Source organism: Loxodonta africana, chromosome 2 (assembly GCF_030014295.1).
Source record: "Loxodonta africana isolate mLoxAfr1 chromosome 2, mLoxAfr1.hap2, whole genome shotgun sequence".
NCBI lineage: Eukaryota > Metazoa > Chordata > Mammalia > Proboscidea > Elephantidae > Loxodonta > Loxodonta africana.
This window is the reverse complement of record NC_087343.1, coordinates 6870533-6898436: the sequence shown is the minus strand read 5'-3', so window position 1 is coordinate 6898436 and position 27904 is coordinate 6870533. Positions and strand designations below refer to the sequence as shown.

The 27904-nt window shown below is 42.8% G+C and overlaps 1 protein-coding gene across 2 annotated transcripts in view; it reads left to right on the top strand.

Annotated features, from left to right (window-relative positions):
• Window positions 1-574: 574 nt before the first annotated feature.
• Window positions 575-27904, top strand: part of ICE1 (interactor of little elongation complex ELL subunit 1) — an 80396-nt gene continuing 53066 nt past the window's right edge. Inside the window, exons 1-10 of one of the 2 annotated variants that reach the window (XM_003408137.4) lie at window positions 575-879; window positions 15369-15427; window positions 15841-15875; window positions 18318-18336; window positions 19469-19580; window positions 20939-21015; window positions 22263-22300; window positions 24959-25041; window positions 25250-25289; window positions 25396-25452. In XM_003408137.4, the coding sequence (XP_003408185.2) occupies window positions 796-879; window positions 15369-15427; window positions 15841-15875; window positions 18318-18336; window positions 19469-19580; window positions 20939-21015; window positions 22263-22300; window positions 24959-25041; window positions 25250-25289; window positions 25396-25452 (604 nt within the window). In that variant the 5' untranslated portion in view covers window positions 575-795. Of the gene's footprint in view, window positions 880-15368; window positions 15428-15840; window positions 15876-18317; window positions 18337-19468; window positions 19581-20432; window positions 20524-20938; window positions 21016-22262; window positions 22301-24958; window positions 25042-25249; window positions 25290-25395; window positions 25453-27904 lie in introns of those variants that run through there. The other variant, XM_023545384.2, reaches the window with a different exon arrangement.

Genomic DNA, 27904 nt, shown 5'->3' with positions numbered 1-27904 from the left:
TGAGCTGCAGAAGAGGAGCGGCCAGGGGGAAAGAAGTTCCCGCGGGAAGGAACGGTCAGCAGCGGCCGGCACCGCCACGAGGCGCTGGGCCGCAGCGGGCCGGGCAGGACAGCCGCTCGGTCTCCGCCCGGCGCGGCGAGTCGGAAACCTCGGTCCTTCCTTTTCCTTCCTCTCCCGGCCGGGCCGGGGTCGAGGCATTGGGAAGAGGCATTGGGAAACACTGCTCCGTTTAGTTAGAAATCGCGCACTTGCCCGTCCCGCTCTGCGGTCCTTTCACTCTGGGAGGCGCCTGAATGACGTCATAGGCGAGTCACCGCCCCCTCAGGGAAGGCTACAGTAAGCCTGTCTCAGAGCAAGATGACAATCAGAGCATAAACTCTTAGCAGTAAAGGGAGTACACCCCCAGAGCTTTTTCTGTCTTTGGCTTTTCCTTTGTGAGCATCTCTTCTGCCGCAATAACGCAGCCCCCTGTTCACCACTGTTTTCAGGCAGCGCCTTGGGCAGCCCTGCTGAGAAGAGCGGGGCGGGGCGAGCCGGGGCGGGGCGGGGTCCTAGATTGCTTGCGTCGCGCTGGGGGCCGCGCCGGGTAGTGATTCTCGGCTGTCCTTGCGGCGGCTCTGGCTCGACGAGCCTTTCGTCAGCTCCACGGGGACCTCTGTGCACGGATGGACCCGCCCGGACTCGGCGGGAAGCGGCCTGGCAGGCGGCGGGCCCGGCGGCGGCAGCAAAGGCAGGACAGGGCCACAGCCACGGGCCGCTGAGACGTGCGGGCCCAGTGGGCCCGGCGGCGGCACCATGATGCCGGGCGAGACCCGTTCGGCGGCGCCCGGGATGGCGGCGGACCTCTCGCGGTGTCAGGGCTGCGCGTCCCTGCAGCAGGTGCGGCCCCTCCCGGAGCCAGGGGCGCGGGACTGCGGGGTCCGGCCGCGCGGGCTGCACCGCAGCGCGCCGCTGCGGCTTCGCGGCCCAGGCTTCTCTTCACCTTCCTTCCCGCTCTCTGCGCCTTATTTAGACTGGGGACCCCGAGTTCGTTCCCTGGGGTGCGGAGGTGGTGGTGGTGGGGGCTCAGGGGGCGCATTCTGGAGCGCCCCCCCCCCCTTGCCAGCACGACACCGGTCTTCCCGAGGCTGCCTTTTGGCCTGGTGGGGAGTGATGGCTGAGGTGCTCTGGGAAGTTACCTCTCAGAGGACGGGACTTCGGATCGTTCTGGCCTCTCCCTGAGTGTTTGTGGCAGGCAGGACCTTATGTGACAGGCGGGTTGGCTGCGATGGTCACTTCAGCTCATACCTGATTACTGTGCCGATGTACATTTTTAATTGAATCACGTAATTGTTTAGGTCAACCAACCTGACAGTTTTTTTATTAAAATAATCAGTTGAAAGGCGTGCAAGTACTGGAGGTTTTGAACAGCGATGTGAACAGTTCGTCCTCTACAGTGATAAGAGGGAAGCTGCTAGTGTTTTATTCCAGGTTTTATGGGGTAGACTTTCCTATCTGTGTGATGTTGGCCGTGTCAGGTAACTTCTTAATCCCAGTTTCTTAAGTGGTAAGATGGGGCTATCCACTGCCATTCTTACAGTGTGTAAGTATCATGAGCTCTAACAAAAGTGTCATTGCTCTGGGTTAAACACCATTCTAGGCACCAGGGACACAGTGGTGAACAAGATAGTTGCAGTTTCTGCTCTCCTGGAGTTTGCATAAGTAAGATCAATGTGTGCAAGTCCGACTTTAAAAAGCATTAAGTGTTAGGAAGAAAATGAAAGGGGTTCTGAAATGCTGATCTTGTCTCTCAGCTGGGGTGGTCAGGTGGGGTGTCATTGAGGAGCTGATTGAAGAGGTGTGAAGCGAGCAGTCTGGACAAAGGGAACAGCAGGTGGAAAGGCTCCTGAGGCCTCTGAGGAGCAGAGCAAAGTCTGGTTGGGGAAGCCTAACAGGGGTGAGTGGTTGATGAGGTGAGATCCGAAAGGAGTGCAGGCCAGGTAGGCCATCAGAAGCAGTTTGGCTTTTATCAAACATCCCCTGTCTGTGAACTGATTCCAGACATTTTAAATGTTGAAGGTGGCAGGTGGGGGAGGAAGACATGTGAATGGGGAGAACTAATAGAATATGGTGTTGAGCTACAGTGTATGTTGTTGTTAGGTGCCATTTTCCGACTCGTGATAGGAAACACTGCCCAGTCCTGTGCCAGCCTCACAACCCTTGCCGTGCTTGAGCCCGCTGTTGTAGTGTGTAGGCATTTTCTTTTCTTTGGCTTTAAAGCTCCAAGAACATGAATTAAATTCTCTTTAATCTTTAATAAAATGTGATTTTTTTTCTTTGGGTCCGTTCACTCACTCTATAAATGTTTATCGAACAGCTAGCTATTTGTGAGTTAGGCACTGCTGTAGGCACTTGGGATACAGCACTTGGGGGAGTAGAAGCCCTTGACCTCTTGGTGCTTCCATTCTTGGGGGGTGGGTAGAAACAAAATAATTTATGTTAGAAGTTAAAAAGTACACTGGAGAGGAATTAAGCAGGGAGGGAGAAAATGAGTGGGTGAGGAAGGGGCCAGTGGCTGGTGGGATTTAAATAGCGAGCCCTGGGAAGTGCACACAGAGAAGGTTATACCTGAGCAAAGGTTCAAGGGGCCCAGGGAGCAAGCTCTGTAAATACCTTGAAAGAAAAGCGCCCCAGGCCATGGAAACAGCAGTTGTGGAGGCCTGACACAGGAGCTTGCTTGGCGCACTCTGGGAAGAGCAAGCCAGCTTTGTGGCTGGAATGAATGCGGGGGGAGGCAGTGGAGTTGAGGCCAGGAAGATCCCAGTAGGACCTGATTGTGAGGCCCTTACAGACCATTGTAAGGATTTTGGCTTCTCCTCTGAATGGAAGGATGAGTCAGAGGGTTTCCTGCAGGAGAAAACTGGTGTGGGTTATACTTTGCAGTCCTGGGTCTGTTCTGCAAACAGCAGTAGGGGTCGTCCTGTTAGAACTCTGGATCAGGGATCTGTACCTTTTAGGGTGCAAGGTCACATTTTAGGCTTTGTGGTTTCAGTCACAGCTACTCAGTTCTGCCATTGTAATGAAACAGCAGCGTGAGGGAGTGGGTGTGGGTGCTCACCACAGCAGGTGGAGGGCCTGACTTGGCTGGGAGCCTGTTTTCAGACCCCTTCCCTAGATCATGGCAGTCCATTGCACTGGTGTGCTCTGTTGCCTAGAATGCTTTTTAGGGGAGAAGGGTGGCCAGTTGGGACTGGAGTGTTTGAAACAATTCTTTTATTTTTAGAGTAAGGCTGGAAAAATGAGTTTGTCGGGGACCCGAATGGTAACTGCCTTAAAGTTTTGCACTTATTTCTGTGAGCATTATAGAGTGGTGAAGGTTCTTGCCTACTTACCTCACAAGAGCGGTGTTTGTAGTAAAACTGACAGGGTGGTACCCAGGATGGCTTGGAGTGGGCGTGCCTAGGTATGGGAACTTACTTTACTAATATGTATCAGAAGGCTTGTTGTTGTTAGATGCCATCCAGTCAGTTCCGACTCATAGCAACCCCATGGACCACAGAATGAAACACTGCCCGGTCCTGTCCCGTGCTCACAGTCGTCATTATGCCTGAGGCCATTGTTGAAGCCACTGTGTCAGTCCACCTTGTTCAGGGTCTTCCTCTTTTTCGCTGACTCTCCACCCTACCAAGCATGTTGTCCTTCTCCAGGGACTGATCCCTCCTGACAACATGTCCAAAGTATGTAAGACACAGTCTTGCCATCCTTGCTTCAAAGGAGCACTCTGTACTTCTTCCAAGACAGATTTGTTCATTTGTTTGGCAGTCCATGGTATATTCAGTACTCTTTGCCAACACCACAATTCAAAAGTGTCAGTTCTTCTGTCGTCCTTATTCATTGTCCAGCTTTCCCATGCATATGATATGATTGAAAATACCATTTCTTGGATCAGGCAAACTTTAGTTTTCAATGTGACGCCTTTGCTTTCCAACACTTTAAAGAGGTCCTTTGCAGCAGATTTGCCCAATGCAATGCATCTTTTGATTTCTTGGCTGCTGCTTCCGTGGGTGTTGGTTGTGGATCCAAGTAAAATGAAATTCTTGACAGCTTCAGTCTATTCTCTGTTTATCATGATGTTGCTTATCGGTCCAGTCGTGAAAATTTTTGTTTTCTTTATGTTGAGACGTAATCCCTACTAAAGGTTGTGGTCTTTGATCTTCATTAATAAGTGCTTCAAGTCCTCTTCACTTTCAGCAAGCAAGGTTGTGTCATCTGCATAATGCAGGTTGTTAATGAGTCTTCCTCCAATCCTGTTGCCCCATTCTCCTTCATATAGTCCAGCTTCTTGGATTATTTGCTCAGCATACAGATTGAATAGGTATGGTGAAAGAATGCAACCCTGACACATACCTTCCCTGACTTTAGGCCAATCAGTATCCCCTTGTTCTGTCTGAACAGCTGCCTCTTGATCTATGTAAAGGTTCCTCATGGGCACAATTAAGTGTTCTGGAATCCCCATTTTTCGCAATGTTATCCATAATTTGTTATGATCCACACAGTAGAATGCCCTTGCATAGTAAATAAAACACAGGTAAACATGCTTCTGGTATTCTCTGCTTTCAGCCAGGATCCATCTGACATCAGCAATGATATCCCTGGTTCCACGTCCTCTTCTGAATCCGGCCTGAATTTCTGGCAGTTCTCTGCTGATATACTGCTGCAGCCGCTTGCAGAAGCTAGGTTATTTAAAGTTCTTGGGAATGAGCGTAGAGATGAAAAAGGTTCCAGGTAAGAGAGGCTGTGCAGAATGGACAGATCTTGTGCCAGGGACACGGTGGGTCCAGGGACGTCAGCCCTGAGTGACTGCTGGGGCCAGGGTAGAATTAGGAGAAAGGGGAGACTACGAAGGAGGGGATTTTGGACATTTGGCACCGATTTTGGGAATGACATCAGGACTGAAAAATTTCAAGTATTTAAATGTTGCCTGTGGAGCACAGTACCTCCAAAGTTCCCTAGTATACTTCCCTGTAAATATAGAGGAGGCCAGCCTAGAGGGGCTCTGAGTTCATTTCAAGAATGTTAGTTGGGCGTAGGGTAGAGATGGGAGAATGGGGGAGTGTGTTCTGTTGCATAAAAGGAACTTTGAAACCTGTTGTGCCAGTCCACGGGACTGTGTGCCATCACTGGGAGTCAGTGAAGAAAACCCAGTTGGCTTAAGAAAAGTGGCCTGAAGAAGAGTCGGGCAGAGGGAGTGAAACAGCAGGTGTATTACAGAGGAAACCACGTGTGGGAAGAGTGAGGATTAAGTAAAGACTGTTGCATTTGTCAGTTAGTAGAGAGGGGATCGATCACCTTTAGGAAAGAAATTTCTGCTCGTCCTGCATAGTACTGCAGCAAGTACTGTACCTTGGTAAACTTCTGCGTGAGAGAAGCTGAACAGCTTAGAGCTTGTGAGAAGATAGCCTGCCGTAGGATTGTAACGCACCCAAACTTGTTGATCTTGCAGAATGTTTGCCAGCCAAGGGCAGGGTCCTTCCTTACAGAAGGTGCCGGCCTTGGAGCTGTGACATTGTTTGGAGATGTAACGCTAGGCTGACTGGTTTCTGTCCTCAGGTGAACAGTTGTTTCCTTGCACTGAAAACTCTCCTGTCATGCCGTACTCCTCCCAGCCCTCTTTTTCTTTAGTGGTTGCTAAGATCACTCCTTGATTCAGAGGTGTGGCAATTGCCTGCATTTTGTGGATCTTTAAGTCTCACAGGTCACCTCATCTGTGTTTTCTTATCCTCACTGTGTACAGTGGTTATCACGCAGTGATCTAGTCTCAATGCCTGTGTGGATTGCCGACCTTTGGTAGTCATACAAACAGCTGTCGGTCCTGCAGTGGCGATAATTAAAGTACAGTTAAAGGAGCCTTAAGCTGGTGGTTTTAAGTCAAGCTGACAGAAGTCAGCGGTCACTTTATTCTGGTGGAGGGCCTTCTTTTCTACAAGCTTCACTGCAGAGTAAACAATTGTATTCTCTTGGGCATGCAGATGAGAGCTTGAAACGTGGTTGTACCGTTTAGCTTCTGTTCGTAGAACAGATCCAGTCAGTTGGGTGTTTGGCTGTCCTCGGACAGATTTGAGCCTGTTAGTGCATAAACATGTACTGGACTCCCGTTGATGCTTATGGTAGAGCTGGAAGGCTGCTGCCCTTGAGTGCGTAATGCTTGCATGCTTAGCTGGGGAGAAGAAAGAACATTAACACGTGTCAAATGATGCAGCAGTCTAGAATGTAGTGCACTAGGTTATCGTGCAATTAATTAGAAATTAGAATGTGATACGCTTTCTGATGTTGGTTACCTTTTTTCTGGGTTTTGGATTATTTTAACATTCCCTAACTTGCCAGTGGTTTGAACTTTGTCATTTGGAACTTGAAACATATTTTTTCCCTAGATACGTTGATTTGTAGATGTTTATATTGCAAGGAGTGTTCACGAAATTGTAACTTATTTATTACCCAGTAGTCACTGAGCATCGTTATGGATATGGTGCCCGGCTGAGTTTTGGAACGTAGTCATCGGTAGGAGAGACACGGAGCTGTGTTCTGGTTAAGGTTGCAAACACATGTGATGCGGTGATTACTGTGATGGGAACTCAGTGTGTAATCTGGAGACACCTAGAAGGGTGACTCTGCTGGACTTGTGTGGCCTCTGGTAAGACTTCATAGAGGAAGGGAATCTATACTGGGTTCTGAAGGATGGTTTGCCGTTAGAAAGGAGGGAACTGTGGAGAGTGTTGTAGGTAGGGGAGACATTGTTTGCCGAGGCTTGGAGGGGAGAAAGTGAATTGCTACAGAGGAAGCACCAAGCAAAAGGTAGGCTGGGGAGACTGGGGTTTGCCTTCCTGGACTCCAGAGGGTACCTACTTTGTTCTCTGTGGGCGAGTGTGCCTGGGTGTGGCTGGGGAGGGAAGCATTCCCACCTTGCCGTCCAGTTCCCAGTGCATACCACGCCGGAGAACAGAGATGGGCCTGTATGACAGCTGAGGAGACACACTGCTCCAGGAGAGAGCAGGACAGATGTGGGTTTCTAAGGAAGAGCCGGTAGTAAAAAGTTAGGAAACATGAGAAGGAGTGGCTTAGCAGAGAGGGTTCAAGGTGAACAGCGAGCCACACCACCCCCAGCGGAGCAGTTACTGTGATTAATGTGACTTTAAAAAATAACTCGTTTAGAAAGAATTTCAGACTACTGATAATAATATGTAAAAGTTATGTTTAGAAAAACTTAGATAATGTCAAGAAAGTTGCTGGAATAGTACTAAGAGCTCTGGTCTTCCCTCAGTCCAGATTCACGGATTGTTGACATGTCCTGGCCTTTGCTTCATCACCGGTGTACACATGCATATGCTTTATCCCCCCGGATATCAATAGTCCTCATCATAACTAGCTCACAGCCTCCACGTCAACTCACCGGCATTGGTACAACAGTACCGTCCAGGCCCCAGGCCCCTTCAAATTTTTTTTGTACAGTTTGCTGTCTTTTTCCTTACTGGTTCAAGGTCCTGTCAGGAATATGTGTGCATTTCATCGTCCTGTCTCTTCAGCCTCCGTCATGTGGTCTCTCCCCATCTTTCGTGTTCCTGCATTCCGTAGGATGACCCTCACCTGGCACACAGAGGCACACGGTGTTGGTGGTTCCCTCCTCTGGTGATGTGAGACTTGTCACATCACCTTATTAACCAATTCCTTTATAATTGATTGAACTGTATTTCATGGTAAGATACTCTGAGTATCCACGCATGAGCCTTGGCATCATTGACAGCTCCCCCTGCATTCACCTCTGTTACGACCATTGCTGCGTCCTGGTTTGGCGCAAACTGTTGACTACTAACTGACAGCTTCGCAGTACAAATGTACCCAGAGGTGCCTCGGGAGATAAGCCAGGTGATCTGCTTCCAAGAAGTCAGGGCCTTGAAAACCCTGTGGAGCACAGTTCTGCTTTGCATACATGGGGACACCATGAGTTGAAATCCACTCAGCAGCAGCTGGTTAAGGTCCCTGGGTGGCACAAACTGTTTGCGCTTGGCTACTAATTGAAATGTTGGTTCTTGGAACCACCCAGCAACACCATGGAAGAAAGGCCTGGTGATCTGCTTCTGGAAGGATTACAACCAAGAAAATCCTCAGTTCTGTAACACGCACCATGAGTCAGGATCGACTCCGTGGCAGTGGATTATGCTGACTGCCAAATTGTGGTTTTCTATTTCTGTTATTCCCTCCACACTTATTAGTTGGCATTCTGCCTTAAGGAAGAGCTTCTTCCCATCTCATTTATGCATTCATTCTTCATATATACACATGAGCATGGGCTTGCAGACTCCTGGTTGTGATTTGTTACTACTGTTGCACCTTTTGGTGCTCAAATCGTCCTTGATTTGGCCAGTGGATGCTCTTTCACGCAACTTCTCTGCCCTTTTGACATGTTCTCGTCAGCCGTTCCTTACTCTCTGGCATAATACAGCCACCAGGCTCCTTTTATGCTTTTCCTGCCCCACCTTCAAGCCTGTCACTTACCTCAGGAGCTTAGAGGATGGCTTCTAGAAACTAAAATTTAGCCCTAGATGGGCTCATTGCCCCCATGGTGTCATTGCGTTCAGGTGCTCTTATGGGACAGAGAGACAGTTTTTGCGTGCATATGTACATAACTAATCCGTATTTATCAGTGTATGTGCGTGTAATGTTCTACGGGTAATATATGATAATAGCAAAGGATACTATATATCATATAATAATATAAAATATATGCTGTTACGTATTTACAGAGCCCTGGTGGTAGAGTGGTTAAGAGCTCAGCTGCTAACCAGAAGGCTAGCAGTTTGAATCTAGCAGCTGCTTCTGGGAAACCCTGTGGGCTTATTCTACTCTGTCCTACAGGGCTATAACGAGTTGGAATCCACTTGATGGCAATAGGTTTTTTTTTTGGTTGTACGCATATATTATGTATCGTGATAACTTCCGTATTATACACAACCCTGTATTCATCTCCGCTCAAACCCAGCATCTCAAGATTCTTTACAGTGTTTCTATTTTACATGTTTTAAGTATATTCTTCAGCAGTGAGACCCTTTATTATCAGTCGTTCTCACCCAGGTAGTTTTGCCTCCCAGGGATCATTTCACCAGGTATACAGACATTGTTGGCTGTCAGGTTGTGTTGGAGCCCCAAGACCACCCCCTGGCTCAGTAGTCTGCTAGGAGCACTCAAGGCTGCCACCTGAGCTGAACTCCTGGCTGTGACCGATATACAGAGAAAGAAAACGAAGTAGAGCCTGCAGGGGGAAAAGGCACATGGCGAGGAAACCAGGCACAAGCTTCCAGAGTTTTCTTCCAGTGGAGTCATGCGGGATGTGCTTAGTTCCTCCGGCAGTGAGCTGAGACATGTGACGTGTTATCTACCAGGGAAGTTTGTGAGACACTCAGTGCCAGGGTTTTTATGGGGGGCTGGTTACACAGGGGAAACCCTGGTGGCATAGTGGTTAAGTGCTACCGCTGCTAACAAAAAGGATGGCAAATCGAATCCACCAAGAGGCTCCTTGGAAACTCTGTGGGGCAGTTCTACTCTGTCCTGTAGATTTGCTATGAGACAGAATTGACTCGATGGCAACAGGTTTGGGTATTTTCCGGTATGGAGCCCTGGTGGTGCAATGGTTAAGCATTTGGCTGCTAACCGAAAGGTTAGTGGTTCAAACCCACCGAGCGTGCTTTGCAGCAGAAAGACTTAGCGATCTGCTTCCCTAAAGATTACAGCTGAGACAACCCTATGGTGAAGCTCTACTCTGTTTCACGGGGTTGCCGTGAGTCAGAGCCAACTACACAGCACTCAACATGCAACCAGACCTTAGGAAAAAAGTGTTAGCTATGGACTAGAGCACACCATAGGAAAATCAAGAAATCGTCTTCCTTGGTCTGTGATTAGTTTCCCTATATAATGCTGTGGCTTGTTTTGTGATGTTTTTATCTTTACTGGTTATGTATGTACAGGAGCCCTGATGGCGCAGTGGTTAAAGAGCCATGGCTGCTAACCAAAAGCTTGGGGGTTTGAATCCACCAGCCGATCCCTGAGAGAAAAATGAGGCAGTCTGCTTTTGTAAACATTTACAACCTTGGAAGCCCTATTGGGAAGTTCTGCTCTGTCCAGTAGGGTTGCTGTGAGTCAGAATAGATTTGATGTCAGTGGGTTTTTTTTTTTTTTTTGGTGGGAGCTATATGAACATAGTTTAAAGAGACAGCCAGCTACACAAGGTGTGTTAAGATAACCAGCAGCCCCTAGACCCACCCATCTCCCCTTTCCAAGAGACAACCCTTTAATTGTTTTCCCTGTATATATTCTTTAAAGAACTTTCATTGTTATTGTTAGGTGCTGTTGAGTTGGTTCCAACTCACAGAGACCCTGTGTACAATAGTACGAAACACTGCCTGGTCCTGCACCATCCTCACAGTCGTTATGCTTGAGACTGTTGTTACAGCCACTTTGTCAGTCCATCTCATTGGGTTCTTCCTCTTTGTCACTGATCCCTTGCTTTACCAAGCATGATGTCCTTTTCCAGGGACAGGTCCCTCCTGACAACATCTCCAAAGTATGTAAGACATGGTCTCACCATCCTTGCTTCTGAGGAGCATCCTGGTTGTACTTCTTCCAAGACAGATTTGTTCGTTCTTCTGGCAGTGCGTGGTATATACAATATTCTTCGCCAACACCACAATTCAAAGGCGTGGATAAATGGATGGCACAAAAGGTTAAGTGCTGGACTGCTAGGCCAAAGATTGGCAGTCCGGTCCCACCCAGAGGTGCCTCGGCAGATAGAACCAGCATCTGATTCTGACAGGTCACGGCCTTGAAAACCTTATGGAGCAGTTCTGCTCTGCACGCATGGGGCTACCCTGAGGTGGAATCCATGTGAGAGCGGCAAACAACAGCGACAACCCTCTCCACCCAGGAATTGTTGCTCGCGTTCTCTGTTGCTGCCCTCTAACCATCGCTGCGTCTCAGTCTGGGTGGAAAACGGGCAGTGAGGCACAATGATGAAGGGCACAGGGACACACCTGCCACTGCCGTCAGTGGGCTGTGCCCCTTTGAGTGGGTCATTTAACCTCTCCACATCTCAGTTTCCTCATCTGTGAAATGGAGGAGATAACTGAGCCTACTTCAGAGTTGTGGTAATTAAATACCGTCCAGCCCATGGAGGCACTGACCGTGGCTCTGGGCACAGTTAGTGCTCATTGCTGGCAGTGCTCTCCACAGGAGCAGCTGAACTGAGGCAGCGGTATCTTAGTCTCATGTTGCAATTTGCAGTATGGATTGTGGTCTTGCTTGTCAATGCATGTGAGCTATTCAGGTTCACCTCTTCCTTACACTTTTTGAACTACTCTGGAAACCAGAAAGAGGGAGAGCTATCAAACTTATTTTATGTGCTGTGCATAACTTTGTTAACAAAGCCAGGCAAGGGCAGTACAAGAAAATATAGACACATATCACTCATGAGCAGAGGAAAAAATGCAAGCAGAGTATTAGGGGATTGAATCCAGCAGGGTGTTGACTAAATAAGAGGAAGATTACATAGTATTCAATTGCTTTTATCCCAGGAATACAAGGCTGCTCAACATTAGAAAATCTTACTATAATTCATTGCATTAATACGTTAAAGGAGAAACAAATAACATTTAAACAAAATAGGTGCAGAATTTTGGTAAAATGTAATATTATAAAACGTATTTGCCAACTATATGTAGACGTATCATAACATGAATAAAAGGTCTCAACCAGAAACGTAGAGCAGAGCATTTTAGATTAATTCTAATTTAAGACAAGGATGCCTGTTTTTACTCCTGTTAGTCAACATTGTACTGAGCCAATTCAAAGGCAAATAAACGAAGTGTATTTTAAGCATTAGTAAAGAAAGGATAAAACCATTGTAATAGGTGGGCGATGTAAGTATTTACATAGAAAATCTCAGAAAATCTGCAGATACATTATTTAACACTGTTGGGTTTATCTTGCAAGTAGTTTATTTAGCTTTTCTGTATCTCTGTTCATAAGTGACTTTGCCGTAATGTAAGTTTGCTGGAATCAAGACCAACAAACACAAATCAGTAATATTCCTGCATACCCAAAAGAATTAAAAAAAAAAAAAATTCACATTAGTAATAGAGACAAAAGTTTCCGTGGAATAAAATCTAACAAGATGTATAGAAAACTTGCGTAGAGGAAATTAGGGGCATGAGGAATAGAAATAGACAAAATTATCCTCTATGGTTTTCATTTTATTTGTGCCAAAATGTCCTTCAGATGCTACTATCTAAAATAAGGGCTTTCTTTATCCTACTTAACCAGTTTGTAAAATTTTGTAGTCTAGTTCATCCTTGTTATTTTAACTTGCATTTTTTTTATTCCAAAAAGGTGAACTTTTTATTTCTTTTTTATTTTTTGGTCGACAGTTTGAAGCCTTAAAGACTTCTCATCCCCGCTGGTATACTTGTCTTCTTATGATTGGTTTATAAGAGTTGCTTATAAACTATGGATACTTTGTCTTACGTATTTTATAAATGATTCCTTCAAGACTCATTTTTTGGCTACTGTTTAACTTTGTGGTTTCCAGTGCCATATAGAAGTATAAAATTTTGACAGCGAAATAAATTAACATAGCTGTGTAAATGGCATTAATCAGCTTTTAATTAAGGAGAAAAATATGAATGGCCAGAAGAGATAAGGGAGATTCCTCAGTCTCACTAATAACGAATTGTAAATGAAAAATGTTGCTCTAATATTATCAAGGGTGACCAAAAAAGAACCAAAAAACCCCACTAAACCTGTTGCCATTGAGTCTGTTTCGACTCATGATGTAGTACAGAGTAGAATTTTCCCATAGGGTTTCCAAGGACAGCTGGTGGATTCGAACTGCAGACCTTTTGGTTAGCAGCCAAGCTCTTAACCACTGTGCCACCAGGGCTGTTATCAGTTAGTGGTCACCCACAGCTTGTGTGTCTGAGCCTTGGTGAGGCTGCTGGAAGCTGAGACACACAAGCTGTGTGGGTGAGAATCTTAACTGCTAGTGTGTGGCGTCATTGAACATATGAGTACATTCCCTGGTCCACACCACCGCTCGTTGGACTTCATGCTAAGGAAAATTCCAAGGGAATAGACAAGGAAACTCCTTACAAGCTGTTAATAAAGACCTGGAAAACAATATCTTTCAACATAAAATTGTTAAAATTTGAGTGCATCTAAATGAATGTACATATGCAGTAACAATTCTGAAAGAATATACTCGGTGATTAAGAGCTTGACTACTAACCAAAGTTGGCCGTTCGGACCCACCAGCCGCCCCTTGGAAACCCTGCAGGGCAGGTCTGCTCTGTCCTGTAGAGTCACTGTGAGTCAGAATTGACTCGCTGGCAACGGGTTTGATTTTTTTTAGTTATTGGTGAGGCGATTACAAGAGGGCCTATACTTTTACTTTATGTACTTGAATGTGTGGGGTTTTTGTTTTAACAGGTAAAATACATGTACAACTGCAGGAAAAAAAAAAAAAAACCCCACTGCAGAGAAGATGCAAATATTGCCATAAAGGAAAAATTACTTTTCAAAGTCACTTGGATTATATACGTTAAAAAAAAAAAAAAAAAATTCCGGATCGTCCGTAACAGTTGAGCACAGTGTGGATGATTTTAATTATCATTGATTGTGAAAAGGCTGTTGAGGTTATGTTTTTTTTTTAAAAAAGTTCTCATTTGTTAGAGATGCATTCGAAAGTACTTGTTGATGAAAAAAGGAGACATTAAAGCAAAGAAGCCAATTAAAGGGAAAAAAATCAGCTTGTTTTGAAATCTTAGGAACATTTGAATAGTGTAACTAACAATATTTTCTCTTTCAAATTGTTAGTTATTTAGAGTCAAATTTGTAGTTGGTCCCTTAAGTGTAACACTTTGTTGTTAGTTGCTGTCAGTTGATTCCGACTCATCATGACCCCATGTGTGCAGAGTGGAACTGCTCCATAGGGTTTTCCAGGCCGTGACCTTTCAGGAGCAAATCACCAGGCATGTCCCTTGAGGCACCTCCGGGTGGGTTCAAACTGCCAACCTTTCAGCTAGTAGAAGTGCTTAACTGAGGAATCGAGGCCCCGTTTTAGCATTCCTGTTCTTACCTCCTGGAAACCCTGGTGGTGTAGTGGTTAAGCACTACAGCTGCCAACCAAAGGGTCAGCAGTATGAATCCACCAGGTGCTCCTTGGAAACCGTGGGGCAGTTCTACTCTGTCCTATAGGGTCGCTATGAGTCGGAATCGACTCGACGGTACTGGGTTTATTCCTACCTCCATGTTACGTTTATTAATTTCCTGTTTTGTTAAGATTTGTGTGTCTCCGAGTAGTCTTAAATCATTTCAGAAACAATGCAAGGCAAACATTATGGTGATAGTTAACTAAGCATCTTTCCAGCTCCCTGCTGTTGGAGGTGCTGTCACTCAGAGTTTTAGAGAGCGAGAGCTGGTGCGTGCGTGTATACAGAGTAAAAACTACATTTACACACAGGGCTGATTAACCAGGAAGCACAGTATACACCGGCTTACAGTAAGCAAGGTCTGCACGGGCTTAATTATGTTTACTTACTAACCTTTTAGTGTACAGTTTCCCGTGGGTTTCACAACATTGTTGATGTGAAAAACAGATGAAATTGTGCACTACAGATTAGTAAGTAAACACAGTTAAGTCTGTGCATACCTTGCTTATTGGGTAATCTGTCTCTGTTTACATAGTCCTGTGGATCCCTGGTGAAGCAGTGGTTAAGAGCTGTCTCTGCTAACCAAAAGGCTGGCAGTTCAGATCTACCAGCTGCTCCTTGGAAACCCTATGGGGCAGTACTACTCTGTTCTATAGGGTTGCTATGAGTCAGAATTGACTCAACAGCAAGTTTTTTGTTTTGGGGTTTATATACCACCACTCATCTGTCAGTTTGTTGCACTGTGGTGGCTTGCGTGCTGCTGTGATGCTGGAAGCTATGCCACCGGTACTTTGGACTCGTTATCAGGAGGGACCAGTCCCTGGAAAAGGACATGATGCTTGGTAAAGTTAGAGGGTCAGTGAGAAGGAGGAAGACCCTCAGTGAGAAGCGTTGACACAGTGGCTGCATCGATGGACTCAAACATAGCAATAATGTGAGGATGGCACAGGATTGGGCAGCGTTTCCTTCTGTTGTACGGTCGGTACCGATTCGACAGCTTCTAACAACAGCAACAGCATATTTATGTAATGCATTAAACAGTATGACTGTGTTTTATTATAAATAAGTTACATAAGGTAATTATATGTTATAGATACATAAATAGCAGAAATAGCTGACTGCAGTTTTTTTCTTTTCCAGAATTTAAATGAATATGTTGATGCATTAATTACCTTGAAGCAAAAGATTATTAATACAGAGTAAGTATTTTTTCGTGTCTCTCATGGAAACCCTGGTGGCATAGTGGTTAAGAGCTATGGCTGTTAACCAAAAGGTCAGCTGTTCGAATCCACCAGGCACTCCCTGGAAACCTTATGGGGCAGTTCTGTTCTGACTTGTGGGGTCACTGTGAGTGGAAATTGACTTGGTGGCAACGGGTTTGGTTTGGGTTTTTGGTAGGGCTGAAATGAGACCTCCAGTTTCTCTTCTGGGTGCCTCCATGGTGCTGATTAGAATAAAACTACTCATGAGCCCAGCCTACTGACAGAATATATTTGTTACATTTGTTGCTGGAAACCTAAGAAGAGAGTGTGTCTTGTATGTTTTGAAACATGTTTTTAACATCGTATATTTTCTAGATTAGCAAAGTAACCTAATTCTTTTTTTGTTACAGTAATTTGTTAACAGAATATCAGAAGAAATGTGATGATATCCTTTTTACTGGCTTTGTTTTTTGAATTTATTATTTATAGTTTCTTAGATGTGAGGGGAGTTTTTTTCTGTAGCTACCTTTTGGAGTGTGATATTTGTATAAGTAGGGAGCAATTCTTATAAGAACAAGGAACAGCTGGTTCTTTTACTTTTTCAATAAATATGATGAATTCTAAAATAAGGAGACCAGCATTCGTCATTTTCCTTTTGTCATTGATTGTTTTTCTTAGTCTCAAGCTTTTTCATGGATCGGCTTTTCTCACCTGTAATGACAGGTTGTTGAGGTGCAGGGATGATGTGAAGCTGAGTGTGACACTGTCTGTGTGTTACTTTGGGGTTTCTGCAAGAAGGGCACTGTAGTGACATTATTCAGAAGTTGGGAGATTGACTTTTAATAATTGTTCTTGTGATTTGTAAAGAAATTATGTGTGTATCCAAAGTCACATAGAAACAGTGTAGTTTTATGTTCACAAGACATTCTTGGGCTCTCACCAGACAGCTCTCTGGCTTAGAGTCACCGTTGGGTGAGCACTTGTAGTGTAGTTGGCCTGCGGTTAAATATTTTCTTGACGGGTAAAAAAAAAATGTACATCATCGATGCTTTACTGTCTTGTCATGATAATCCTTACTCTGAAATAAATTTATTGCATGAAAATATAAAAATTCTTCCATTAAAATAAAACACCTATAAACTTTAGGGATTTACCGAAGTTCAGCCTTGGCTTCATGATTGGGTCAGATTCTGCAGTTTAACTTTGCAGTAACCTAAGGCCGATTCCATGTAATTTCTGGCATCCCTGAACTTATATATCATCACTTATTATTTGTTCATGTTGTTACCATCAAATCTAATTTGTGGTGTGAGAGTAGTAGATAATGAAGTCAAAGCATGCCATTTAGATTTAATTTTAGTATCTAGATTTTTTCTTTTAAAAATACAGGTCACTGAAAATCTCACTTGCTTTATATGTTGAGCTATCGATCCATTTAACTTTATAATTAAATTGTATATTCTTGTAAGAATGAATAATTGATTTAATTGATGATTGTGAAAGCTGTTAGTTTTACTACGAAATCAATTATTACAACTACATTTAAATAATTAGGGAAATTAATGAGCAGTTAATTCCAGTATTAAGAATGTGTTCATTGTATCCTTTCAGAAGAAATGGTGCCAGTTTTTTTAAGGTAAGTATGGATATAATCTAGCAAGGAAATTATTGTTTTACTCTCTTAAAATTTGGCCACAGGTTTTTTTTTTTTTTTTAATTACTAAAATAGTTAAATTGATAAAAATTTTTGATTATTCTTGAATTTCAGAAGTTCATTCTGTGATGTGATACTGGCTTTGGCCATAGCTACTCTGATTGTTAACACTTTTGGCATTTGCCCCACGTGTCTTACTTGTTGAATCTCAAGTATGCAGCACTTTGCTCCTTTTACTGCTAAAATAGTCAGTTTTCTCCTTTTTATCAAGGTGGGGAAGCTGGTTCTTCAGTACCTGCACTGTGATAATTAGTATTTTTATTTTAGCTCTTTACTTTTTTGTGTGTAATTCTGACCATTTTATTTATTATTAAGCACCTCTTTCTGAAGGGTAGAGAGTGTATATTATTTCATCAGGTGTTTATTGAACTTTTTATCTTGTAAAGCCTGTTGTAAATTAGGGTGTTTAAAACACAGACCTTGACCTTAAGAAGCTTACATTCTAATAGAGGAGGGCCTGGATGTTTTTTATACACATTTACTATGATGTGATGTCCGTATATCACAGGAGATATACTTACACAAGTATATACAAGTATATCATGATAAGAATTCATAGGACAAGAAACCTGAAGGTATTATTGGGGCTATGTTAGAACATCTTACTGGGAGCATGAGATAGGAAATGAGGTTTTCAAATTGTATAAATTATATCAGTCACGTAAATTGTAAAAATGAAGGATTATCTCGAATTTATGGTCTCCCGGCATTTCTTTTCTCATCACTCTTTATAGTTATGTATGGTTTTAGTGAGCCCATAACTCTTGTTTGTTGAAAATTTTCCCTGGACTATTTGAGAATTGAATGATAGGTTGTTGAAGGAGTCCAATAAATATATAATATGAAGCAGCATATTTTCCATTTGTTTTATATTGCTTTTCCTTATCCATTTAATTTAATGCTAATCAACAATATGTTTAAACTGAGGGCTTTTTTTAAGCTTGAAGGAATAGGTGTGTTGGCTTTTGGTAGATGTGGTGGTCAAGGGGAATGACTCAATAAAAGGTCTAATGACTGTGTTGTAAATGGAGCCTGGAGCACTGTTTCCAGGGTTTACGATCATGTCTGTCTGTACACTGAACATATAGATGATTACAGTACTTTAAAGTGAGGGTTATCTCCAGACAAGTATCAGTAGGTAAAATTTCTAGAGTTTTCTTTAACAAGTTTTACAGCTGCAGTTTGCAAGAAGGTAAGCCACCTATTTTAACAGTTAATAACAGCACTTGCTTGAGTAGTTGATTTATGTAGACGTTTATCAGATGAGGTTTTTTTTTAACAGATTAAAACAAAATGCCTCATGAGATTATAATAGAGAATGCTGCTTTGATACTCATAGAAGAAACTTTGCATTTTCCTTACTGTCAGATTGGCCAAGTGAATTTATTACTAAGGTCTTTAATTAACTTACTGATCACATCGCCATTAAGATGAAGCATAGTGATATCATGTTGTTATCGTGTATGTGAATTGGGCTGTTTCATGTGGTTGTTTATCGTGTGTTATTTTAAACAATTTTATAAATAAACCTACTTAAAATTTTAGTAATGTTTCATTCTCTGATTACATGCATCAGTTAGCAGAAGGTAGAACGTAATCTGAGAGTACAAAATGGCTATTATTTAATTTGAATAAACGGGGATGAGTTCATGATTGGAAGAACCAGGTTGTTGGCAAATCATTCTTTAATATATTCTCTAGCCAATTTGGAATCTCCTGTAATTGCTTCTCAAGATGCTTTTTTGTACACTTTTACTAAAATACAGACTGTAATGCCACAGAAATAAAAAGCAATTTGAAGATCGTGTTGTGTTGATAGAGGAAATGGGTTTATAAAGGGAAAGTTTTTTTTCATTCTTTGATTTTGTCAGTTAGAACGTAAGCGAACATCACCGGGACGCTGTACTGGATCATTCGCTCTGTGTGCTTTCCTTTCGTAATGTTAACGCTGTACTGGATCATTCGCTCTGTGTGCTTTCCTTTGGTAATGTTAACGCTGTACTGGATCATTCGCTCTGTGTGCTTTCCTATCGTAACATCATCACCGGGACGCTGTACTGGATCATTCGCTCTGTGTGCTTTCCTTTCGTAACGTCATCACCGGGACGCTGTACTGGATCATTCGCTCTGTGTGCTTTCCTTTCGTAATGTTAACGCTGTACTGGATCATTCGCTCTGTGTGCTTTCCTATCGTAACATCATCACCGGGACGCTGTACTTGGTCATTCACTCTGTGTGCTTTCCTTTCGTAACGTTAACGCTGTACTGGATCATTCGCTCTGTGTGCTTTCCCATCATAACGTTAACGCATCGTCCCTTTTCAGAGAGAATAGCACCCTGCATCATCAAGTGGAACAGATGCTCCAAAAGATTTCTCCCCTGCAGAAATGTCAGGAAGAGCTGGGGTCTTTAAAAGCAGAGCTAGAAGAGAAAAAGGTACCTAAAGCTGTTTTTTTTTTTTTTTAACAAAGGTTTATGTTCAGTAAATAGGATCTGCTTTATTCACTATAACTGGGACAAGGAGAAGCTCTGTGTTTTAACAAAAGAAATAAACCCTACTCAGCCGTCTCCAGGTGTGTTCCTGTACCCAGCACCAGAAGATTGAGCGTTTAGTCGTCACAGCGGTTAGGAGTCCGGCAATACTGTGTCATCTGCTTAGCTTTTGGAGAGGCTCACTACAGGAACCTCGTAGCTGAGTTCTTGTGGTTCTGGGTGTCCTCATTGTCAGCCCTTCTTTGTTTTTTCATGTTTTTCTTGCCATAAGCATAGAGCTATATGCAAAGATTCACACTTAAAGGTGGAGAAATCCTTGTGAGTGTGTGCTTGTGAGTGTGTGTGTGTCTGTGTACGTAAATGTGTGTGGGGGGGCAGGTGAGATCAAGAGGAGAAAGAAAATACTTATTCTGCAGGTACAGTTCTAGCCGTGGGCAGAGCAGTGGTGAGTGAAACCCTCAGGGCCTCTCACTTGGGCCGCTTGCCTTGCCAGAAGGGTGTGAGTTAAGACGGCCTTTAAGTAACCTGCTCTTAGAATTCATACACTGGTGAGTCAGTGTTCATTCTAGGCAGTGTCTGTACACTTTTACCTCAATAACCCTGCCAGCTGTGTTCCTTTTTTTTAATATTCTTTAGTAATTATGAATGCTTGGCTCCTCGTGGTTTCTCATTATCAGTGAGAGATACCTAAAACGAGAGCCCTTCAAAAATGTTCTTATAGGTGAGTGTTGAGACGAGAAGTTGGTTTCCTTTACCCGGTTGGTGATGTGTTTGATCTTCTCGGTGATGCTGTGCTAAGGCGAAGCATCGGGTGGAAGGTGCCTACTTCAAACAGGAAAAAGCTGATACATTTTCGCTTCAAACTCTCCTTGTCACACAAACTGCAGTAAGACAGACATTTGTTTAAATCCCATAACTTAATTTTCTGAATAAATTGTGCTTTACTCTTTTCGGGAATTTTAGAATCGTGGCTGTTAGAGGTAGAAAACTTGAAGCCCGTAAAGCTGCGTGGTTTGCGTGAGACAGGGATGGCCAAGCTGGATTGGTTCTTGGCTCCACGACCTGTTCTCAGGGCTCTTTACGTGAGAGTGTCTGCGCTTCCATCCTCTTCAAATCGTGCTTTTTTAGTACTGACATGTTCCTATGTGAGGTGTCAGATATTTTAACAGTGACTTATTTTTCTATTTGTATAGAAATTCTTTATTACATGTTTTAACTATGCAGAGAAACTTGTTTAAACAAACAGCCACAGCACTGAATTTCACCTAACTCTGATTGTATAATAACCTTTCCTTTTCTAGAGCTCTCTTAAGTTATATCAGGAAACTCATCAGGAATATGCTCGTGTAAAAGAAGAATGCTTGAAAAGTGATGCTCAGTAAGTATTTTTAAAATGGCTGTGGAAATTGGGTTTTCATCTCTGAAAATGGGTAAGCCATAAATCAGTAGTGTTTCTCATTTCTCTGTTTTTGGGTTTGTTAGCCATAATTAGCTGTGTGATCTCAAGTTTTCTGTCACTCATTCTTGGTTTCCATAGATGTAAAATGGGAATAATACATCCTTTGACGATTTATGTGTTGTTGCTCTTAGGTGCCTACTCATGGTGACCCCATATGATACTAGAACTGCCCCCACAAAGTTTTCTAGGCTCTAGTCTTTGTCGGAGCAGGTCGCCGCTGGGTGAATTTGAACTGCTAACCTTTGGATAGCAGCCGAGTAATCGGCGTAACGGTTCCGCCACTAGGGCTCCTTTGAAGGAGTAAGGAGGAATAAGTAAGCCATCATACGTTAAAGGTCTGGCACAAAGAAAGACTCAATAGGCGTTTTTATGCATCTGTAGCTATAGGAATGCATGGCTGTCTGTGTGTTACAAGATTAATTATTGACTCTCTTCTATGTACTGGTCCTGTAACAGAGAGCATAGTCAATGCGTGTCTTTGTTTCCGTTAATAAAATTCATGTTCAGAAGCATCTGATTCATTTTTTTTTTGAGGTTTAACATGGTGTTAACATTAATCAGAAAATAAACTTGTGAGCTACCCATCCAGTAATTTCGCTTAATGAGGTATGATAAAGCAGTAACTTGGACATTCTTTCACAGAGTTAGCCAAAAATTTCCATATTAAATCATGTGCTGTTCTCAAGCCACCACTTCTGTAGAGCAGTGGTATGACCAGGCATGCCGTACTCTGTGTGAATCTGTGTGCATAGTTGGTATGTGTATGCTCCTAGACAGTAAAAGACTAAATGGACTCTGGCTTGACTCTTAGAGATGATCTGCGCACATCTGCCTAGTTCATGGGCGGGCACCTGTGGTTCAGGAAGTTAAGTGACTCGACTAAGGTTCCACACGTGGACTGGCAGAGGTTGGGAGGTCCACGGTGCCTTTCAAATGACAGCGGTGTTTGTAATCCTTTGGAGAAATTCTGCGCGCTGAATGGTCTGCTGTTCTTCCTGAGGTTGCTGGCAGTTTCAGTTGATGGGTGATGCTAGTAGCGACAAATTTTTTTTTTGTTGTACAAATCTTAGTAAATTTTAGGAAATGTGTACCACATATTGAGTTGTCATATATATATATCTTTTTTGTTATACTGTTTCTTACCATTTAACTTATAAAATTATTAGGAAGAAGAAACTAGAAGCCAAGGTGAAGAAGCTGGAAGGTAATTGATGCTATTGTTATTTGGCTAATGGAAGTCATTGGTAATTATACAAATTGTGTGTAACTATTTGAGTTTAGAGTACTTGAACAAACAGAGTGGTTTTCGATGGTACATTCCTGGATGACTGTGTTAAGAGTTCTGTTGGGAAAACATTTGAATACTGCACCTGTCTCAGTAACTAGGTAACCCAGTAACCCAGTGGCCATTACATTGGCTCTGACTCATGACCTCCCTCTGTGTTTGCTCCATTGGGATTTCAACAGCCAGCTTTTCAGAAGTAGATTGCCAGGCCTTTTCCCCTCAGGGTGGTGTGCAAATGTAACGTGCCAAAACCTTGAAACGTTGTTGCCCTCAAAATAATGGCCACTTTTGCTATAAAAAGTAGCAATTAATGAAAAGTTGATTCTCACGGACCACTCTCATTTTTTTCCTAATGAAATAAGTGGTTAGTAGAAAAGTTTATTGCTTTTAGTATCTCAAAACTTGATGTGTTTAGGTAGTTATGACAGATCCCTAGAGAGATTGCAGTGAATTTCCTGGCCTGGGAGTTTGGCACATTTGTACTTGATCCTCCCCCACACCTCATCCTTTTGTTTGGGGCTTCTAGTCTTCAGTGACTAGGCAAAGTGCAAGGGGCCATATAAGAACCTAGTAAGTCCTCCCATTTCAGCTAATAACCTTTTCAGGAGTCCATAGGAATTGAGCTTCAGGTCTCTTTCTTTTCTCCTTTGTTGGGATATTGGGACATGACCTAATAGCAAGTAGAAACAGTTGGAGCTTTGCCAGACCCATCCGTGTACCCCTTCTTTCTTTAATTTTAGCCTGGCCTTTAGCAATTCTCTCATCTACTGTGGGTTAACCAAAATAAACAAACAGACAAACAAACGCTTTGCCATTGAGTCGATTCTGACTCAGTGGCGACCGCATGTGTTACAGAGTAGAACTCCATAGGGTTTTCTTGGCTGTGATCTTTACATAAGCACATTGCCAGGCCATTTCTCCCATGACATCACTGGGTGGGTTCAAACCGCCAACCTTGAAGTTAGTACTTGAGTGCAAACTGTGGCTACCCAGGGATCTTCTGCTTTGGGTTTCTGACTCTGATATTTGCTCTCTCATCATATCGATAGTGCTCTACTTCAGAGAATGGGGTATTGCCATATAGAGTGTGGGACAAGAATTTATGTAACTAGATCAGGACTTATAGAACAGTGGTTGCTGAAAATATTTCTGGTCACTAATTTATCTGGGATTTTTAGACCTACACTCTATAGATGTTTTCTTAGCAGCTTACCCTCTGATTGGATTGTTGCAGGAATGTTGACAGTCTGGCAGTGAGAGCCACATTACTGTGTTCTTTTCTGGTACAGCCTTCTCATGTTCATGTGTGGAGTTCTTTAGGGAGTGGACTTAAAGAGCCCTGAAATGCCAGTCGGCTTATGTGCAGCGTACAGAACAGACGTCCTTTGCGGTCACAGTATAGCCTTTGTTTTCCATTGAACAACAGCATTTTTCCCGAGTAAGCAATTTAGCACAGCAGTCAGGTAAAGAAATAACCAAGCTTGTTAGGGTAGGTCAGGAGAGAATTATCTCTTTGGTGTTTTATGGTATTATTTTTCCATAGCAAGTATATTTAAACATATTCATGTAAAGTCAACACTGGACAGATTCTTAATAGTTTATCTGAGTGATTTGTGCTTTCGAGCCAAAAACAGGAGAAATTGTTGAAGAGCTATAAAAATTTCTTAAAAAGTGAGACCTATGATAAGGGCAGAAGGAATTAGGATTAGTTAGCTTGTGGAAGGGGATTCCAGGAAGGAGCAGCAATGTGGTATTGTCAGCGTACGAAACCAGAGGCGTCGTTGTTGAGTCGATTCCAATCATAGTGACCCTACAGGACAGAACTGCCCCCATAGGGTTTCCAAGGCTGCCAGTCTTTACCGGAAGCAGACTGTTACATCATTCTCCTGAGGAACAGCTGATGGGTTTGAACCTCTGACCTTTTGGCTGGCAGCTGAGTGCTTAACCGTTGTACCCCCAGGGCTCCTATAGTCAGCATAAAAATAAAAACCAAACCTGTTGCTGACGAGTTGATTCCGACTCATAGCGACCCTATAGGATAGAGTAGAACTGCCCCATAGGATTGCCAGGGAGTGGCTGGTGGGGATTTGAACTGCCAACATTTTGGTTAGCAGGCAAGCTCTTAACCACTGTACCACCAGGGCTCCATAGTCAGTATAAAGATAGTCAGTATAGAGAAGATTATTTTTTCCCCCAAATAAAGAGAATGGTATTAAGTATATTCTGATGTAAAAATCATAGTTCTTTAAAACCTTAAGGTTGCTGATCGCGTAACTGAGATAAGCATCCGAGGGCCTTTTTCCCGGGCTTCTTGCCTGACCAGAATGGTTCAGGCTGGCTGTGCCTAGATTGGGACGAACTCTGTGGTTTTGTAATTGGTGATTTAAAAATAAAAGTTCCTACTCTGCAGCTCTGATAAAATAGTGAAGAAGCAGTACTGTTCTATGAAATGTGTTTCAAAGCATAAGAAATGAGAAAAACTTAGAATAGATGAGATATCATGTATTGTGTTAACTGCAGTAGGGAAGCTGGTAAATTATTCTTCTCCCTGTTATTTCATTGTACTCCTGAATAAAGAGGCTGCTTTCAAGCAAATTCAGGACTTCAAGCAACTGAGGAATGAAAAGAAAGTACTTGAAAAGGAATTTAAGAAGACACAGGTAATGTAAAATAATGTGCACCAGTTTTAAATTCCTAGTTCCAGGCCTTCTGTAGCGTTCTCTGTACATTTTGATGTGTCCCAACTAACGTATGAGGCCACCTAGTAAAAACAGTCACCATCGTCTGTCATGGTCCCCAGCTTTACATGGGGTCTGAGGGGCTGCACTCCTTATTCGTTATAAACACTATTAATGTTTTGTTCAACAGGAAAGACTTGATGAATTTTCTAAACAGAAAAATGAAAAGGGTGAGTATTCACTTAATGTTTGTTTTAAAACTGTGTTTGATAGGCAGTGTGTATGTGTCTGTTTTGTTTTGTTTTTTTAAACTGTTGTTCCCTCCTATGTTTCCAGAGTTGAGACATATTGGAACACAAATTTCAAGTGATTCATACGGAAGCATAGATAAAAGTGAGTATACTGCAAAGTTTGGTTTATTCCTGTGTGTTACTTCTATGGTTTGGGGGGCTGTGTGTTGCTATTATATGTAACCGGAAAATATCAAAGCTTAGTCTTGATTCGATTCATTTATATATTTCACAAGTAAGTTTGTACTTATAATATGGTGAATGAAAGAGTCATAAAACAATATTATTTGGGAAAGAAAAACTTATATCAAGTTAATTTATAAATGTTTTAGATACCAAAGACAGAAAAGATGCTAAAGACAGACAGGAAACCAATAGAGTCCAAGGCCTGTAGTAAATCTTCCAAAGACAGGAGAATTTAGGGAAGGCCAGAAGCTACAAAGAAAAATCAAGTCGCATCAGTAGAACAAGAGAAAACATAAATGTTTTCAGTGCACAGTCTGTGACTGAGTGTATTATAGGGTTACAGTTGGGAAGACAGCCCTCGAAGCTGAGAAGTGGGGGTTTACGTCAGTGTTTCTGTTTATTAATACCGTGTGACCATTGGCCATTTGCGTCCCTTCCTTGTGTTTTAGGTCACCCTTTTTATAACAGATCATACATTTTTGCAGTGCCTACCTGAGAAGTGTTTCTGTGGAGATAAATTAAAAATGTTAAATAAATAATGGCATTTCATCTCACTCATTTGATTTTTTACTCCACATGAAAATGACTAAAGATACTTGAATTGTTTTGTACATAATGTCTCTTTACAAGTCCCTTTTACCTTTTTTCCCCTTCCTTTAAAATTTCTGTTTAAAAATTCAGAGCACAAGTTCATCTTTTCCTTGGTTTAAAACTAACAGTTCGTACCTTCTCATTGCCTAGACACTGATTTGCCATTTATTGCTCTCAAAAAAAAAAAAAAAATTGCTCTCAGTCATTTGTAATTCCATGTGCTTTCAACTGTATCCGTCCTACTTTAGTGTCGTGAAAGTGCAACTTGGAGTAATAGATGTTGCTGAGAGGAAAAGAACTGACAGCACCTTGCTTTTCCAGCCAGCAGTCAGCTGTTGGATTTCATTGCCTTCTCATCTGGACTGACAGTTTGTTTTAGGATTTGGCTATTCCCCGACCGTACTTTTCAAAACAGCCCTCCCACCCCCTCCCCTAAGTATATATTTGACCCTTCCTGTTAAGACTTGACTTCTCAAGGATATTTACAAGTTAGGCAGGAGTATTGGGTTGGCTGTAATTTAAAATGGCTGCCTGAGTGCCACGTTAGCCTTTCTTTCCTTTCACATTCCAGTAACGATGAGAGAAAATCAAAAATGGCTCTCCGGGAGGGCTAAAAGTTGACCACCAGTAGAGGAGATTAGTGAGTGAGATAAGTGCAGCTGGCTCTCAAATGGTGATGAAATCAAATGTGGCTGAGAACACAGCAAGCTCCAGATCGGAGTGGTAGGGACTGCAGCAGGAGCAGGCCATTAGCCTTTTTCCAGGTAATTCATTAAGGGATGAACAATGTGCCAACCTTCTAGTTTCAGAAACTGGCTCTGGCATTTGTCATACAACCTGTGGCCCAAAGTTTAGTTCTCTAAAGTGGAAGCTGTAACATGGGAGGCAACCAGAGCAGGCATGCAGACCAGACAATGGGTCACAGTGGCCGCTCTGAGGGATGGCAGCACCTGTTCCCAGGAAATAAGGTGCAAATGTATTTTATGTAAACTCTCACAGCCACATTCACTCACAACCCTCATGACCTCTCGCCCAGGGCAGGGTGCTGCTGGTTAAGGAAATGATCCCACCCATCCCATCCCATTGCCATCCAGTCAATTCCTACTCCTAGTGACCCCGTGGGACAGAGTAGGACTGCCCCGTAGGGCTTCCAAGGCTGCAATCTTTACGGACGCGGACTGCCACAGTTTTTTCTTGTGGAGCAGCTGGTGGGTTCAAACAGCAGACCTTTAGGTTAGCAGCTGAGCGCTTAGCAACTACACCACCACTGCTCCTTCAGGAAATGAGAACCTACATTTATTGTCAAAGGAATAAGAGTAAAAATTTAGACTGAAGAAATAGACTTTGCTTATCAAAGATGTTCTGCTTAAACTCTTACCTGAAACTGAGGAAAACTAAGACAAGACAGAAAGGCTCCACATTCCAGGAGGAGGAGAACTAGTCCCTGAGTAAAGAGCATTCAATCATGAAAGAGAAGAAAGCATTAAAAATTTAATGAGTATTCTTACAGAAAATCTAAGTATAGATCTGTAGGTTGCTGTTATGAAATTGGACCAGTTGGGATTCTTGAAAATAAAAAACATGATGGAGAAAATAAATCCGCTAGAAAGGCTGAACTATAGAATGGACAAATATAAGATTGATTTAGTGAACCAAGAAATTAAATTACAGGGTTTTCTGAGAATATGGTGCAAAAGGGCAAAGAACTAATTTTCTCTACTAAGAAAACATAAGAATTTGGAGGCCAGAGCTACAAGGTCTTTGTAGTTAGATCTTCG